Source organism: Cucurbita maxima, unplaced genomic scaffold (assembly GCF_002738345.1).
Source record: "Cucurbita maxima cultivar Rimu unplaced genomic scaffold, Cmax_1.0 Cma_Scf00018, whole genome shotgun sequence".
NCBI classification, from domain to species: domain Eukaryota; kingdom Viridiplantae; phylum Streptophyta; class Magnoliopsida; order Cucurbitales; family Cucurbitaceae; genus Cucurbita; species Cucurbita maxima.
In genome coordinates this window covers 2,379,238-2,397,360 of record NW_019272034.1, presented here as the reverse complement: position 1 = coordinate 2,397,360, position 18,123 = coordinate 2,379,238, and the positions used below count along the sequence as shown (strand labels likewise).

General features: G+C 37.8%; 4 protein-coding genes across 5 annotated transcripts; 1 reads left to right on the top strand and 3 right to left on the bottom strand.

The window, feature by feature from the left end:
* Window positions 1-3,438: 3,438 nt before the first annotated feature.
* On the top strand, window positions 3,439-6,400 carry LOC111493180 (sphinganine C4-monooxygenase 1-like). Its single transcript, XM_023142825.1, has 2 exons — window positions 3,439-3,929; window positions 5,393-6,400. The coding sequence occupies exons 1-2, from the start codon at window positions 3,708-3,710 to the stop codon at window positions 5,930-5,932; spliced, it is 762 nt and encodes a 253-aa protein (XP_022998593.1). The 5' UTR covers window positions 3,439-3,707; the 3' UTR covers window positions 5,933-6,400.
* Window positions 6,401-7,125: 725 nt separating this feature from the next.
* On the bottom strand, window positions 7,126-8,771 carry LOC111493178 (sucrose transport protein SUC8-like). The gene has a single exon (XM_023142823.1). It carries the CDS (start codon window positions 8,764-8,766, stop codon window positions 7,276-7,278), a length of 1,491 nt encoding a protein of 496 aa, XP_022998591.1. The 5' UTR covers window positions 8,767-8,771; the 3' UTR covers window positions 7,126-7,275.
* Window positions 8,772-10,853: 2,082 nt separating this feature from the next.
* Window positions 10,854-12,181, bottom strand: LOC111493179 (protein PHYTOCHROME KINASE SUBSTRATE 1-like). The gene has a single exon (XM_023142824.1). The coding sequence runs from the start codon at window positions 12,140-12,142 to the stop codon at window positions 10,979-10,981; it is 1,164 nt and encodes a 387-aa protein (XP_022998592.1). The 5' UTR covers window positions 12,143-12,181; the 3' UTR covers window positions 10,854-10,978.
* Window positions 12,182-12,997: 816 nt separating this feature from the next.
* On the bottom strand, window positions 12,998-17,029 carry LOC111493174 (probable methyltransferase PMT2). 2 transcript variants are annotated; one of them, XM_023142817.1, is made up of 7 exons: window positions 16,722-17,026; window positions 15,466-16,120; window positions 15,125-15,335; window positions 14,706-15,000; window positions 14,206-14,595; window positions 13,857-13,934; window positions 12,998-13,659 (listed from the first exon to the last, which is right to left on the bottom strand). In XM_023142817.1, the coding sequence occupies exons 2-7, from the start codon at window positions 16,111-16,113 to the stop codon at window positions 13,428-13,430; spliced, it is 1,854 nt and encodes a 617-aa protein (XP_022998585.1). In that variant the 5' UTR covers window positions 16,114-16,120; window positions 16,722-17,026; the 3' UTR covers window positions 12,998-13,427. The 2 variants fall into 2 exon arrangements, with proteins under 2 accessions (XP_022998585.1, XP_022998586.1); XM_023142818.1 differs by lacking the exons at window positions 12,998-13,659; window positions 13,857-13,934 and adding an exon at window positions 14,005-14,099 and having other exon boundaries at window positions 14,144-14,595; window positions 16,722-17,029.
* Window positions 17,030-18,123: the final 1,094 nt, after the last annotated feature.

Below are 18,123 nucleotides of genomic sequence, written 5' to 3'. Positions count from 1 at the left end.
TTTAGTTTAGTTAACTAGAACGCTTGTAGTGGTCGACACCACGTGCAGGATAAAACATTCCAAAGCAAAAATTTCCATGTTTATTTAAAGTTTAGTGGTCATAGTGGCTGCCTCCAAACCATGTCTGATTAGTCGATGTTGAAGCGAGTAGCGAGTAGCGAGTAGCATTTTGGATTGGCTGTTGAGGTTGATGTTGATATTGATATTGATATTAAACTTATGGTGTCGTTTTTGTTAAAATATTCTCTCTTCTGCTTTGCTTTTTCATTCTCCAATCAAAAGCAAAAGAAGTAAAATGAGATGTTGCTTTCTGGTCTGCATTTCTGTCCATATGGGGTTTCTAACCTTCTTTTCTTGGTTCCTCCCACAACTAATCATAATCTCCATCATTACATTATTCTCTCCCCACTCAAAAACTTTTCTTCGAATTCTTAATCGAAATTTTGAAATTTTTTAAGTTTTTTAAAACTCTGTCAAGAATCCGAATGTAAGGTCGAGAAAGACGGGGATATGGATTTAGGGGCTCCCTATCCTATGTAAAGGAAAGGGTCAAAGTGGAATGACTGTGACTTGTGATCCCGATCACAAAAGAAAAGTTTAGGAAAGTAGTCGGCATGAGCTGATATGTTAGTTTTTTGGTCACAGATCATTGAATCCTTCTCTTTTCGTGTTTCTTTTAGCTTCATTATCTTATAACAAATTAGGCTCTGTTTTATCCCATCCCATCATAATGGCCCAAGAGACAGACAAAAGTGGGAGCTGCAAAGGGAATGTCTTCAAAATATGTTGGAGACAGATGCATGTTCCTGTCAGATTTTGTGTTTTTTTAGAACACTTCGGCCTAATTACTCTTATCCTGTCTGTCTTATGATCTGTTAGGCTTAAAGTGATCTCCTAGCTTGCATCAAACCCACATCTTAACCATCCTTCTAAACTACCTCGAGCATGAATATGGTCTAAGTTAGGCTCTAGTGTGCGTTCAAAACTCTATATTCATCTCGAGTGATTTTTAGATCTAGCACACCTCCCCTTTCATGCCTTTTTAGTCATGTTGTAACTATAATGGGATTTTGCCTGTGCTCTAGGATTTAGTTCCATAGCTAAACCATGTCGATGACATCCATTTTTGTGAGAACAAAACATTATTTATAAGGGTGTGAAAACATGTCCCTAACAGCGCGTTTTAACAACCTTGAGAGGAAGCCTGCATGGAAAGCGCAAAGAGGACAATATCTATTAGTGGTGAGTTTGGGCTCTTACAAATGGTATTAGAGTCGGACATCGGACGATGTGTGAGCGAGGAGGCTGGGCCCTAAAGGGGATGGATTGAGGAGCCTCACATCGATTGGAGAAGGGAACGAGTGAAGCGAAGACGTTGGGCCTCGAAGGGGGGTGGATTACAAGATCCCGTATCAGTTCGAGAGGAGAACGAAACATTAAGGTCTAGAAACTTCTCTCTAACAGACACGTTTTAAAAAACTTAAGAGAAAGCTCGAAAGAAAAGTCAAAAGAAGAGAATATCTACTAGTGGTGAACTTGTAACACTTGGGTTAATACAGTTTCATTCGTTAATATCTATTAAACGCTTCACAACTTGTTCTGAGTGTTGCAATGAGTGAAGACATGCTCATGCCACCCAACTCTCAAAGGCACACTCTTAAAACCACTGGTTTCACGGTGCTCTAGCCATTGGACCAGGCCCCATTTAGCATTTAGCCTAGTGTGGTGGCGAGCTACTTACACGCCTCCTTGAACCACTTGCTATGACATTATACCTTTGGTGGTACACACAAACGCCAGGCTTCCTCTCCCGATGGCAGCTTCATTTTCTGTTATTGTGAATGCGCATGAAACTCTCACATCACATGGACCTCCTCCTCCACTGCAAACTTAAGTCTTACTCGTGTTTCAAGTTAAGTTTTGGATAACATAATTGACCGTATGATATCCCTAAAACGAGACTACAAAAACTGTAGGGACATATTTCGAGTGAGCGAGTTGCTTCTTCGAACTAAGATACTCTTGTTTCAAGTTAAGACTTGGACAACATAATTGGATTTATGGTATTCCTAAACCAGGACTATAACAACTGAAGGGACAGATTTCGAGTAAGCGGGTTGCTTCTTCGAACTAAGAGAATTACTCGTGTTCCAAGTTAAGCTTTAGACAACATGATTAGCCTTACGATACCCCAAAACATAATTCGCTTATTTTTAAATATTATGAAAATCTGATAATAAATATTTTCCTTTAAAAAAAATATAAAGGTAAATTTAGTATAAAAAATGATGAGAAAATAAAATTATTTAAATAAAAAACCAAATAGTTATTAAATTTTCAAAATCCAAATTTGTTTTTAAATCCGAGACAGCCAGACATCTGCCTCTTTTGTCGTTATTTTTATAATTTATTTATTTATTTTTGGTTTGTGTATAGGGATTCGTGTTCCTTGGAATGTTCTTTTTTTCCTTGTCTTTTTAACTTTCACTTTTTTTTTTTTTAATTTAATTCTCAAGATTATTTGAAAAAACTAAAATTTAATCTAAATATTATTTTTGTTGAAATACTTTATTTTGAAATCTAATTGTTTTATTTTAAATAGAATATTAAATTTAATATCAATTTCAACCTTGATCCACTGTACACGAAATTATGTTGGACTGAATGTTATGACATTTATGTCAATTATTTATCTGTGTGCATGAGGATTGTATCACAACTTCGTGATATAGCATTATGTCAATCAGAGAATTGTATTGTATTGTGATTTTCAATACTCAACTTTAAGAGCGTGCATGAACTCTAACGTGAAGAACTGCTTGTTGTCATGGAAGATTGTCGACATATTTTATCTTTTATTTGTACTTTCGCATATTTTTCCTTCATTGCTCTAAAGTTTCCTGAACGTTTTTTTCATAGTCAGTTGCAGACTCGATACACTGGTCATGAAGTTTTTTTCTTTTAAATAATTATGTATGCATTATTGCTTAATTATTTAATGGAGACGAATAAATTTATAACTTACATTTTTTTTTTTGCTTTTTCACTTTAAAATTGAAATCAATGAGCAATCGTGACGAAAATAATTTCAAAAGTCAGATCATTAAGTAGATGCTAATTGAATTACAATTATGGTTATATTTTGGTCTCGATTTCATTATTAATTTCTATTTCTTTATTGAAATTAGTTAAATAATAATTAATAAACAAGGTGAACACATTTTTAAATTTTATAAAAATTATAGAGAAAAAACGATTTAAAACTATTTTTTAAATAGAAAATATAGCAAGTTTATTGAAAGTACATAAATTAAATTATCGAGAAGTAGAGGGGTATTTTGGTCTTTGTAGGTGTATGGTCAACGGGTTTGAATTGTCAAATATTGAAAATAAAAAGGTGAAATTGTATTAAATTTGTATTTAATAAGAGTATTGATTGAATTAAAATTTTAAAAACCCTTCATCGTGGGATTCAGAGATTGAGCCAAGGATTATTGTAATTAGAAATTGAGAATTAGCGATCGATTTCCTGTGTTCTTCAAAAATTTCTCAACCAGAGTGGGGAAGATTATTCTGGATTTACTTCCAAACGCCCAGCGGATTTCCGATTTGGAGATTTATGCTTTGATTTTGTTCATCTTTTTGAATTCTTAACAAATCTATGGTTTTGTTTTTCTATCTCTGAATCTCTACCTTCTTCCTTCTCAATGGGATTCACCATCTCCGATGACTTGTTGGGTACTTTCGTCCCGATTTTCGTTTATTGGTTCTATTCTGGGATTTACGTGATTCTCGGTTTCTTCGAGAATTACCGACTGCACTCCAAGAAAGACGAGGATGAGAAGAACTTGGTTTCAAAATCCACTGTGGTTCGAGGCGTTCTCTTTCAACAATTCATTCAGGCTATTGTCGCCATCATCCTCTTTAAGGTCAGCTCCTACTTTCTATTTAATTTCTTTGCTAGTATTGCAATTAATAATCATCGTCGTCGTCGTCGCACTTGTCGTTATTACTGTAATTTAGTTTATTTCTGATCCTAATTATTGGTGGAACCTGCCCTAGAAAATTTCAACTGGGATTCATTTTGCTCATACACTTTGGTATAACTGTAGTACGATCTTCCTAAGATTTCCTTAGTTTAGCTACTGAGATTGAAAGTTTTGTTGTCTGTGGACCATTTGAGTTCTGACAAAATTAAAGTAACAACTCCTCTTCTCTTTATATGTGTTTTGATCGAAATTAGAGTCTGTCACACCACTGGACGCAGGGGTGAAGCCATCGCAGCAATTTACCATTTGCAAAATTTCGTTTTTTATATAATTAAACACTGCATATTTAAAAGAACATCTATTGCTAATGCTGGCAAAGTGAAAATCATTTTTTGTTACTGTAATTTGAATTGATGAAACAAAAATCTGAAAATCTTATAATTTAGTAGTCAACTCGAAAATTTCGATTCCATTCAGGAACAAAAGGGTTGATGATTCAAGCCGGAAATTGGAAGGATAAACTTGCAGTTTTTAGCATCCACTGTAAAGTTATATTAGTTGGTGTTAAGCTGTTAGCTTTTGACTTTTAAGTTTTTTGGATTTCAAACTCTAGGAATAGAGGTTCATAAGGAAAGAGTTTGGATGAATAATTTCAAAGCTGTGATCGATGGATTTGAATAAAAGTTTTATGCTATTCACCCCTTTTTTTATTCTTAAATTCCCTTTGAGGTTATCGTTTGGTTACAAATCGAATTGGTCAAAACAACACGGTATATCTCAATTGTATGAAAATTTAATCGTACTTTAGCTATAATTCGATTCTCTTGGATTTGTCTATGTAGTTTAGGTTACATATTTATTTGTGTAATCTTTAATGTTTTGGTTTACTTATATATATGTTTGAAAAAAAATATCCTCAAGAAGTATTGGGACAGTACCAATCCCCTTACGTCTTCTGCATTGTAGGAAGTCAACAACTCGTACGAGCTAAAACCTTGGTTCCGTACAATTGTGTCTTGTGTGTTGGATGTATTTACTACAATGTTATTGCTATTGCTTCTAAGCAATCTCTCTTTTTCTTTTTTCCTGTGAGTTTCATGCTAAATGAGATGTAGAACTGTAGTTCTTGTTGTGGATGTTCGTGTGAAATATAATTTCTGGAGTAAAACTATTATTAAAGTTAGCCTCATCTAAGTGCTGTTAAATGTGGCTTTGATCCAGTGGTTAAAGTGGCAAGTCATGAACTTAAATGTTTTCAGCTTATAGCATACTCCCAATTCTGGAAAGGAAAATGGAATCAATGTTAGATTCTGGCATTACTTACTGATATCATGTGGGTTACCAGCCCTGCACTTGCATCCTAGTTTGTATCCAAATTTACAATTGCATCTTGTTATGTTCAGGTGACTGGAAATGATGATGGGAGCATTGCAGTTCCAAAATCCTGGCCAGTGGTTGTTCTTCAATTTCTAACCGCGATGTTCGTTTTGGACACATGGCAATACTTCGCACACAGATACATGCATCATAACAAGTTTCTGTTCAGACACATTCATTCTCAGCACCATAAGCTTGTTGTTCCATATGCGTTTGGGGCTTTGTATAATCATCCTGTGGAAGGACTACTGCTCGACACAGTCGGTGGAGCGTTGTCGTTTCTAGTATCTGGTATGACTCCCAGAGTCTCTATCTTCTTCTTTTCCTTTGCAACTATTAAGACCGTAGACGATCACTGTGGATTATGGCTGCCTGGTAACCTCTTCCACGTCTTGTTTCGAAACAATACTGCATATCACGATGTCCACCATCAGCTATATGGTAGCAAGTTTAATTTCTCACAACCCTTCTTTGTTATATGGGATAGAATACTTGGAACCTACTTGCCTTACTCCTTGGAGAAGAGGGCAGGAGGCGGCTTTGAAGCACGGCCGAAGATTGAATAAATATTTTAAGCAGCCGTCTGTTGCTTATATTATATTATTTGTATCCCACAACAATATAATTTGTATATTACTCCTATTGTTGCGCTTTTTATACCCTTTTTTTTTCACATTGCCCTAACATAGGTTTGAAATATGAGTTGAGATGAGCTTAGGTTGTGTTTTGATATGTTTTCTTAAAACTTTTCTATGGCTTTAGATTAGTCACAATCATTGTGAGTGATGACTTTTGAAGAGCTGCTCCAATCCCAAGTGATAGCTTCTTCTTGTCTTTGTTAGAAAGGTTGTAGTTTCCAGTTATGCATCATAAGCTTGAACAGGGGCCATGTTTGGCTAGGTTGATGGGTTGATGAAGCTTTGGAACTAGATGGTTTGGTTTGGTTTGGTTTGGTTTGTTTGGACGCATGTTCGGAAATGATTTTGGAATGATTGAAATTACTATTCCGAAAAGGTGGAAAAGCTATTCTCTTATCTTATAGGTTGGATATTTGGAACATTTTAAATTTTATTTTGATAACGCTAGCGTTGTGTGTCGATCTTTGATCTCTATTACATGTTATATTTAATTGGAATCGTGATTACGTCTAGATACTAAGAACGTCTCAACACTGTCAAACTTTCAACCGAGCCTTTTGATGCTAAACTATACAATAAAACATTTTTCTTAAATCTATAGCTTCTCAATGCTACCAGTGTGGGACAAATGTCTTGGAGGCGGTTGTTGTTACAGTGTTTAGGCCATTTTTAGCTTGATTTGTTCTCTCTCTTGACTTTAGGCCACCATAACTTCATGTTGGGAAGAACAAGAATGGGCAAATAATAGAATTGGAGAGGCAAAAGCTATCAAAAGCATCTAAAAAGCAAGCTGAAGAGAATCAAAATGGAACATATTCATTGTAAAATCACATAGTTACGACGAAAACAGTTTATTATTCTCCACTTATTTAGTAGTATCTTGTGTTAATATTCACTTTTATAAACAATCACAAACACTCATCTATCTACGACCCTTCGTTTATTCATTCAATATCTCTGAATATCTCCCGTACTTGGTTAATAGAATACAGTATTACGTTATTATCCATGAAAACTATCCATTATCTTTTACTTGTTTAGTGACACCCGTGGGCATTTAGAATTGTACGTTCCAATACTCATTCTTATAAACAATGGCAAACACCCATTTATATATCTTTTATTCATTCAATATCTTCTGTAATCTTTTCAACCAATATCCCCATAGTTTGATTAACCAATTCAAACACTAAACCTAAACAACAGCCAAATCTCAAACAAAAATTATTCAATTTTATTGGAGAAGCACATAAAATAAGTGGCAAGCAAAATCAATGCCCGGCGTCCATCGTGACAGCAACATGAGTCTCCGGCGGCGGATCAGGAAGCAAAAACATAGCACACACAGCACTCACAGCCGCAGCAATCCCCCCCATAACAAAAGCCGGCAAATTCCCCCCTCCAAGAGCAGCATCAAGCGGCCCACTAACAGCCGACACAAAGAACTGCGGTATCACTATAAACAGATTCAAAATCCCCAAAGACAGCCCTTGCCCTGCATTCGATGACAACGAAAAGATTGATGCAAGAGCAAATGGAACACTATAAGTCACCGATAGCGGAACACCCAATATCGCAAAGATCGTAAAGGCGCCACCTTTAACACCCGGCGGAGGAAGCGCCAAGCCGCCGTGAACAGCCCTCCATTTCTCAGCCGCCTTCGTCACAGCCACCGTACACCCCATACAAATTGCCAATACAACATTCACAATTCCCCAAACCCATCTTAGCCCACCAACCACACGGCTAATTGGCTCAATACCCAATGCAGTAAACCCAAGAACAAATGAGTTCACCATCAAACCAAGCGCCCCTGCTCGCACACCAAGGTCATAATTCTTCTCTTGTTCTTCACTCCCCTGTGGCTTGCCACCATACACTTCAGCGCCCATCCAATCCGTGTCATACATTATAAAAGGAAACCAACCAATCCAATTCAATGCTGTGACAAGCAACAACACCCACATGGGCTTTGATAGCCGCTTGAGCGCCCCACACAATTGCCCAAAAAACGGCTCTGTTTCGTTGTCAATAGCGTTCTCATAAGGCCTCTCGCTCACTAACAACACGGCGGCTGTTGTAATGGCTAGCAGCAACACAATGTCGATTAAAAAACATGTCTTGAGGTTAGCGCAATAAGCATCACAAGATTTAGTGATAGTAAATGGAAGGAGCTTATAGAGTTCGCTATTGGACCCTGCTGCATACCCTAAGACATTCCCTACGCCCATAAAGAATGAGAAGAATCCATTAGCGACCCTCATTTTCTTTTGGTTGCTACATGACATATCAGCTAACAAAGCTCGACAAGGACCTTGTAACATGTTGTTAGCGACATCAAGAACCCAAAATCCGACCACGAAGATAGCCACTGCCCTTGGTTTTGTGGGTTTGGTGAGTTGATCTCCGAGTGAATGCCCAATGTCTGCTGCAAATCCAATGAGGAAAACTGCGGCGGCTACGGATATAGCTCCGGCTATGATGAAGGGACGACGGCGACCGAACCTCGAGGTGCAGCGATCGCTGTAGTAGCCGACAGTTGGCTGCACAATTAGGCCGGACATTGGACCACAGAGCCAAATGAAAGCTGACCATGTGTGGGAAACACCGAGTTGTTGGACGTATGGTGTTAGTAATGAGAGCTGGAGAGCCCAACCGAATTGGATTCCGGCTGCAATGGCTGCAACTATTATGATCTTTTTGTATGAGCTTGAATTGTCTGTGTCCGCCGTGCCCTTTGGCTCAATAGCTCCTTGCTCCATAATGGTGGCTAATTGTTCGTCTTATGCAAGGAATTCAATCATTAATGAATGGTTGAAGATTTTGGTGCCCCTATGAGTGACTTATATAGCTAAGTTTAGACCAAATACTATGAGGACGTTATGAGTTGATACACGAACACGAACGATTAGATACACGAACATGAACAATTAGATACAAGAACAGTTGGATATACTAATAGTACTATTGGGTACATGGATCGTTATGAATAGTTTGATACATGAATCGTTGAATATACACTATTAGTTTGATACACGAATTGTTGAAATACATGAATCTAATTATTAAACCGCAATTAAGGTTATTTAATTTTTCTAATTATTTTATGAGGCGAACGCAAATCGTGATATTTTATTGACCAATACCATAAAAAAATTCGAGATATATTATTTCAATATGATAAATTAGTTTAATATTATCGTTAATATGGGTTGCTCCCTATGAGCATTAAGCTCGCTTGGAAGTAGTTGCATGGTACTAATATTTTGTAGACATGGTTCGATTATTTAGGAGATGGCCTGAAAAAGGGTCGAATTTTTTTTGAATTCTAATAGTTATGAGTCAATTTATTAACTATAGCTAAGGAAATGGATCTATCGGTCCTTTTCCCGAAAATTAGAAGCAATCGGTCCTAAAGAAGACATCGATACGCATACATTATCACATGGAAGAACGTAGCTAAACTGGATTATCACATGGAAGAACGTAGCTAAACTGGATCGAGAGTACATCGAGGTACCATACGACTTTGTCGATAAGAGCTTTTGGAAGTCATCAGTCTATTATTTGTAATGTACCATATGACTTTCCAGATCACTATGGCGAAATTTTTAATCGTCTTACCGTCAAGCAAACTTATATCATTACGCTCACGAGCAGACTTATATCACCATACCTCTGTTACCCTTTAGGAGGCATCCGCAAGTCAAATTTGAAAACAAATTAATTTGGAGGGCTTTAGCATTATAAGTTATGGATCTATAAATATCACCCGTTCTTATCTTCATTCTCTCACGATCACAAGCTTAAAAGAAAACGTAATAATAACAATATGGTCCATGTTACCTAATGCATGGCGGAGTTAATACCCATCGTAGTCTACGTAAATTCAATCCACATTGATATCAATAAGTCAACACACACAACTGGAAGCCCCGAGTTGTTCATCAGTTATAACAATATGATAAGAACAACTAAAATAATTACTTTCACCCTAATAAAACTTGACCGAATCTAAACAGATTTAGGAAGTTCGAACAAAAAAACGATCACTCGTATATATCCATTGGGAAAGTGCATTAAGAGCTGATAGTGATTGAAATGGGTCACTCGCTTAAGAATGGTAGTTGAATAATTGATTATGGAAACCAACATTCTTTCTGCTAACCTTCCAAGCTTTAATGAATTTTCTTTTTCAAATCCAATATCTCTCTATATAGAATTAAATGGTGCCTTTATGATCAATTAACTTTGATTGGTTGCCCTCGCCAATGAGTTCCCGACCCACCTCGATGAGCTGAGGCTCCCATGTCCCACAGACCTTTCGAAACAGTCAGGTCATCAAACGACTCATAGGGCCGATGTTCCTAAGCATGTTCAGCTGCTAGAACTTAAGATGAAGCACCCTGAGTAAGAAAAGAAAGATTGATTCTCTCTCCCTATCGATCGAGCTGCTTTTTCAAATTTATGTATTTTTCAGTAAAAATCAGTTGAATTTAGACATAGCTCACCTGGTTAAGACATATATGATCGATGTTCAAACAACAATTTTTTTAGGTTAATGGGACAAAAATTGAATCAATCTACCTAACAACAATCGAAAATGGAGAAAGAACGGGACATAATTGGCTAAAAAAAAAAAAACGTTCTATATCTGTTTTAGAACGAACAATCATCAAAACATTTCATTGGAAGGCTTTGCATAAAGTTCTTAGAAGTTTTCCGGGAGATTGATATCAACTATCATTTCAAAAGTAAATAGTTCAATCTTTGGTATTTGAAATTTAAAAAAGTTATATATTTTTTAGATGAATAGATTCTCGGGAGTGTGACGAAAGTCTCGTATCAATCAGATAAGGAGAAAATCATACGTCCGACCATTGCTATTATCTTTGTGACAATTAAATGTGAGAAACGAAATACTCGAGGAACAATATCATACAATTGTAAAATGATACGAATTATCCAATGATATTATTGTATATTGAAAGTTATATTCGAAAGCCGAGGCGAATAAGGGCGAGGAAGCGAGCGTGTAGCAAGAGCATGATGTGACGATGGCAGCAACGGTTGCGGCGCTTGTGATCTAAAACTAAAACTCCTAACCCTCGTCTCATCTTCCAATCTATTCACCGACACCGGCACCGACACCGGCACCGACACCGACACCGACGACGAGCTGGAATTGAAATTCACCTTACCACTAATCTTCCGACCATTACTATTATCCTCCGCAACTCTCACAGCTTTCTCACTTTTACACCCCAAAAGACTACCGGACCGCCGCTTCTGAACAACAACAGCAACTTGCTCATTAACACCAACCCTCCTCGGCGGCGGCGGCGGCGCCACTCTTGCAGGACTAGTGGTGGAAATCCGCCGCTCATCAAAATCCAACGCGCTGGCCGTGACAACGCTCCACTCGACGCTGGCCTCGCTCGGAGCGTAGTACGACGGCGTTGGCGACTGAAACGGGTTGGTTTGCTTTGTGAGGCTCTCAATTTCGAACAAATCGGAGCTGCAATCGCTGTTGGCTTCGTCGTTGTTGTTGTTGCTGCTGCTGTTGGTGTGGTCCCATGAAAGCATTGCGAGTTTTTTCTCGAGGCTAAACGGTTTGTTTCTGTGCCGGCCGATCACCGGCGAGCCGAAAACCTCCAAGGATTTCCGCTCCACTTCCGGTTCTTGGAAATGAACCAATTTTAATGACCCATTTTGGAAGGTGAAAGAATTGTCTCTAAACGACGCCGTTGGGGCGGTTGTTACTGGTTTGCTGAAACTGATTTCGCCGATGTCGTCGGTGGGTTTGTCGGAGCGTGAATAACACATGCAGTAATAGCCGAGCGCGTGGGAAAGAAAGCCTTTAGTGTTATGGGTCTTATGGGTGTTGAGTAATGGTTTCTGGGTGTTGGTGGTGGTGGTGCATGATTCTGAGGCAACGCTGGGCGTTGCGAGCCATGGGTTTGGCGTGAAGGGCCCGTCGGGGTCTAGGTTTTTGGAGGGCTTGTTGTTGGGTGGGTTTATTCTTGGGCTGTCCACGTGGATGTCCAATCCGCCGTTGAAATATTTTTCGGCTCGGAAAACACCGATTTCTCCATGGGAATCGAAAGGGAGGGGTTTTGGTGGTGTGGAGGTTGACATGGTTGAGGTTTGAAGGTGTGTTGTTGTTCTTGGAGATGGTTGTATAAGTAGAGAGGATTTTGAGGACATTAAAGATGGGACATATGGATTTGTTGTCGTTACCGACACGGAATTTAATTTTATTTTTTGATGGCCATCAGATTTAGAATATGTTGTAACGGTTGCACCTACTAAAAATCTAGTTGGGTAATGTTCATTGCTAGTTGATATTATATGTATGGTTCTCTCTTCACTAGTCAATATATGTAAGAATCTAAACTCATTGCTAGTGGATATTTAACGACCAAGTACAAGCCTAAGCCTACCACTAGTAAATATTGTCTTCTTTAGGCTTTCCCTTTCGGGCTTCCTCTCAAGGCCTTAAAACGCTCTAGAGAAAGGTTTTCACACCCTTTATCTTTCCCTTTCGAGCTTCCTCTCAAGGCTTTAAAACGCTCTAGAGAAAGGTTTTCACACCCTTATCAAGGGTGTTTCATTCTTGCCCAAAGAGGACTTGGACTGTTACAAATGGTATCAAAGCCAGACACCGGACAATGTGCCAACGAGAAGGCTGTTCTCTGAAGGGGTGGGATTTGGTGGAGATCCCACTTCGATTGGAAAAAGGAGTGTCAGCGAGGACGCTCCTTAAGAAAGTGGATTGTAATATCCCACATTGGTTGAAAAGGAAAACGAAATATTCTTTATAAGGGTGTACATTATTAATAGACGATTTGGTTCGCCACTAAATTGAACCAAACCAAAAATATTGCAGCTTTTTCAAATAAAAAGCTGAGATATCCAATTTATCAAATATTGAAGCTACGGCCTATTAAACAAATTTCAATCCACGATTATTTCCTTAACCATAAGAACAAATTAGCAAACAAAAGGAATCACCAAAGATATAGGCATTAAATAAATTAGTAACATAATAGAATTACAACGCAAAAAAAACGAATTGAACCAAACCCGACTCGACCCAACCCAACAAGTTGATATTTCTCTCTTTGGAGGAAGGGGTATGTGGATGACAATAAATTAGAGTACAAAATAAGGGCATAGAAATGAGAGGTAAGGCATTTTGATTGTCTTGGTCTACAAAAAGGCTCAAAAAAGGAGGGGAAAATTGAAACAAAGCGCACCTGCAGCTGAACTACTACTACTAGCTGGGCGGCGGCCTCTGCGATCCCCCGCCACTTCCCTCCGTCGTGGTAAGTAGCAAAATGACTACATTCGTGGGAGAAGGGGTGCTGTTGTGTATTCAGAGTGAGGGGTTTTTGAAAGTAGCCAAAGGTTTAATAGAGATTCAGTGTGATGTGGAGTTCTTTCCACCTACAACCCAATACTGCTTCACAGCAATCAGAACCTTCTCGGGCACGAGCGGACCGTCCTCGTGATCCACCATTTTTGCATCCCATCTCATCCCTCCGATCATCTTCTTCACCTTAATGAGTACATCGACTTCATCCCGGAAGATCACTGCTCCTTCGGGTCTCAGAATCCTGTCCATCTCCAGGAGAATGTCCTCCATGTTGCATCTGTTTATCAAATTTAATTACATTACAACCCATGTTACTTACACCACCAGAAAATCCCAACACAAACATAAGAAATCATCCACAAAATTTCAGAAAATGTTTACCAAATTAAACGAATGCATCAACACTAATGGGAGAAAAGCACAAAGAAAGCTCAGCATTTCAAATTTGATGTATATTCACATCGGAGTACTTACTTGTCCTGGTACAAACTGAAAAGGCCATGGGCATGAATGAGGTCATATGTCCTAGGATACGTGGAGAAAGCTTCACACCTGAACCATAAAATGGAAGGAAAAACAGGACATATCGTCAGATGTTATATAAGAGAGAAAAGTATTTAAAATTTTGAGAAACTAGTTATTGCAACAAAGAGAAACAAGTTCGGGAACTCGAAAATAAAATTATTTTTTGAATTTCATCCTCACAAAGATTGAATTAATAATTGAATGAGCGAAGGATATTTCCCAAGTTTAAAACAATTGAATATTAAATGTATATGAACTGCTAAAATCATATAAGAGGAATGAATAGAGAGAGAGATACCAATCATGGTAGATGCCAATTAACCCTCGTTCATAGATGACACCAAGAGTATTTTTCTCAGCTATAGTGGGCATCACGTTCATTACCCATAGTTTAGAAGATTCAAGGGCTGCAGCAAAGCTTCCCAAACCAGCATTCATATCCATAATATTACGATATCTTCCAGTATCAAGAAGACTATTGATCTTCTTGTAAGCCTTCACATGCCTCTTCCATTTGTTATTGTCCTCCTGATAGGCTTGGACAGAAATGCCAGGAACAGATCCACTTGAAATTCTAGGAGGTACAGCATAAAGTCTTGCAGGAAATGTCTTCAGTTCACCACCAGCAGCCTCATCAGAGCTCTCAACATTAGGATATGGAGTAATGCAGGTCTCCATTTTTTCATACCTAAGTAAGTTATAATGTATACATAGAAAACAATCGAAGTAACAATTAATTTTAATGAAGATCTTATCTATAAATAGAAACCACTGATAATACCCAAAATGCAATCATACCAGACATCATCTGATACAGGCGATTTGCAAAAGATATCTTGAGAATCATCCTGTCTGTCACGACATGAATCTGCATTTACTCTCTTCTGCCAAATAGCAATCTCACCCTTCTCAGACTTCTTTTCCCAGCAAAGAAGCTTGGCAACCTCCTCAATCTTTCTCTGCTCCTCCTCAAGTTCTTCTCTAGGACGCTGCCATGACTTATAATTAGTCTTCCAGTTGATTGGAGGACCCGAAAGCACCCAATAACCACCTGGTCTAAGAACTCGATCAACTTCCATTAGATATTTCCCATCTGCGGTAAAAGAATTTGAGACGTCACCTCTAAAATTACCGAAACTGCTAGCTCTGTTTTCAGAAAGTTCCAACTAACAGAGAATGAAAAATAAACAAGTAAATGCTCCTGTCCTAATTCTCACCATTTGCACCCCAAGGGATTAAGCAGCGAGAACAGTGAGCCATGTCAAAGGCTCTAGATGGATAAGGCAGCTTCACAGTACCCAGAACACCAATAACTGCAGGAACTCCCCTTTCAAGAGCAAATTGAACCTGTGCTTCATGAGAGTCTCGTGGTGCAAACGACATAGCTAATACATGTCGACTCAGAAGGTATGCACCCCAACTTGCAACCTGAGAAAACCACCAACAGAAGAAGAGTAATAATAAATTAATAAATAATACATGCAGCAAAGAGAATTTATACGTGCATATCAGGAAAGTAAGAAAGAAATAAGTACAAGACGTAATGAGAATAGCATACCCCACAACCAGTGTCAAGAGCAGTCCTAACTGTCCCATCTTTAATAGGAACCACAGCAGCAAGCTGATCAATATACTTATCTGCCCCTTGAGGAAACTGAGTTCCTCCTCCCGGGAATCTAAATACATTGCCCTCATACTGAATCCAGTTCTGTACAGCCTTCTCAACGGTCAAACTCTTATAAGGTGCATTTGCAAATGGAACATAGTCTCGACTTTTTGGCCAAGTGAAGGGAGTTACATATCCTTTGGGGGCTGGTATGAGGCAATGCAACTTTTCTTCCTCAACAGGGCAATGTCGCTCACGGTAAATCATGTCATTCCTGGGGAAGGTCATTGCACGCTTTTGATCTTGACAAGGGGTGTAATCGGTGTACTCAGCATCACATGACTCAAACATTTTAGTTTTCGATTTTGATTCATCAATAGTCTCAACCTCACCTCCATGATGAGTCTCAAAATTCAAATTCGAAACTATATTACAGTCTGATCCAGTCTTAGTAATCTCCATGGCTATACTATCTCCCTTACCAAAACCACTACGTTGCCATGCGCCTAGTATGTAGAAGAACAGACACAAACCTATAACTATGAAAATTTGAAAAGAGCTCCTGGTCCTACCATCAGCTGAACCTGGTTTGGGTGCCATGACGCACCTGTATGGTTTCCACAGAATCGCTTTGTTATATATGAGCAGCCAAACAACGAAACAGAAAACAAAGTAGCTAAATCACAGAGACGTTTAAGCAAATTAAGTAAAGAAAATCCAATCACTTGTTCATTTAATGATGATTTCACCACAAATAAACAAATATAAACTTCTGAAATTAACTCCAAGCAGAGAAAGTTCAAAGTTGATTGGACAATTCATCCACCGACAAGAAAGAAAACCAGTGAATTTTCCAAAAATGTCTACTTATACAAGCAAGCAATTCCAAACAACAATCGATACACAAAACAAATCCCCGATCCATCCAGATCCATGAGAACAATTCAACAAATCCGAATAATTCATTAATTCCCCATGTGAATTTCACATCGCAAATCTGTTCTAACAGGAAAGCGAAAAATCACATTCAAGACAAGTAAAGTATTAGTTAAATACAATCCAACTACACATGTAATTAAACTTCAGTAGTCCCACCAGGAAAGCAACCGACAGCAACAATTGTTTAAAGAATAAAAAAACAAAGATCTCAAGATTTCAACACAAGCAAGTAAATCGATATGAATAAAGGAAGAAATAGGATGACTAACCAATGGCAAGAAACGAAGCGAAAGAATCAGCAGCAGAACGAGAAAACGAATGGAAGAAACAGGGAAGCTCCAACAGAATGAAAATGGAAGAGAAATGGAAGAAGAAGGGGTGCAATAAGTAGGTGAAAAACCCTAGCTCCGACAAGGAGAAGCCATGGATTAGATCTGAGCTTTAGCAGAAAGAAAAGTAAAAAAAAAAAAAAATTATAGGATTATCGAATTGTTCGGAGTTGTGGAAGACCGAAATGGAAGCCAGTTGAGACACCGTACTGGGCTCCACAACCCACACGTCTCCGCCTCTCCCTCTCTCTTTTAAATCCTTATTTTGAATAATTCAAATTATTAAAAATTAATTTCTTTATTCAAAACGACGTCGGATTCTCACCATTCCACTTCGCCAATTCCACCACCGGACTTCACGGGAGTGGACCCGCACGCGCTTTCATTTCAGTGTTGGGACCTTATTGTGGGGCCCATCTTATCATTGTTTTACATACACACAGCCAATTAAAGCCATCGATTAAATGGACGGCTACGATTCGCAGTTCAATAAATTATTTTAATTTCAGAAATTTGTAGAAATGTATTAATTATGATATAAATATATTAAGTAAAGATGATTATATAAAATTAAAACGAATAATATTTTTAATGGAATGAGATCCCATCAGAAATTTTAACATAGAGATTCGCTGCAAAACAAAGCCGACAGCCGACAGTAATCATGTGGAAATACTGTCTTGTTCTCCATCACCAACCAACAATGTCCCCAAACCTTTGATCAATTTTTAAATTTCACTCAGATTTTTTTAATAAGTTTTTAATTAGAATAATTCTTAATTATAAATAAAAATGTCCACCGGACGAGGAAATTTTCTCCCCCTTCCCACCTATTTTATTTTCTATCTCTATGAAATTCTCTTTTTAAAATCATTAATACGTGATTTTCGTCTCGTATTTCTGAAGGTAAGGATTAACATCATATTAAAGATGTTTTAAAAAAAAAGTCAATGAAGAGTCGATCTTAAAAATAGGATAAGAAATGAAAGTTACTATCTATACGAACCAGATGCACCTTCTTTTTCAATGACTAAATCATAGGAATTTCGTAATTAAACATGATTTGCTTTGAGTATTTTTATATTGTGTGACCTTCCGTGAAGTTTCTGAAAATGCATGTGTGTGAAGACAAAACATGTTGGAATAACTCGTGTTGGTGTGTTGGTTTGTAAAAATAGTCTTCACTTTAAAAGATAAGGAGTAACTGACGTGACCATATCCTAAGAAATACAAAAAAAAAAAAAAAAAAAAAAAAAAAAAAAAAAAAAAAAAAAAAAAAAAAAAAAAAAAAAAAAAAAAAAAAAAAAAAAAAAAAAAAAAAAAAAAAAAAAAAAAAAAAAAA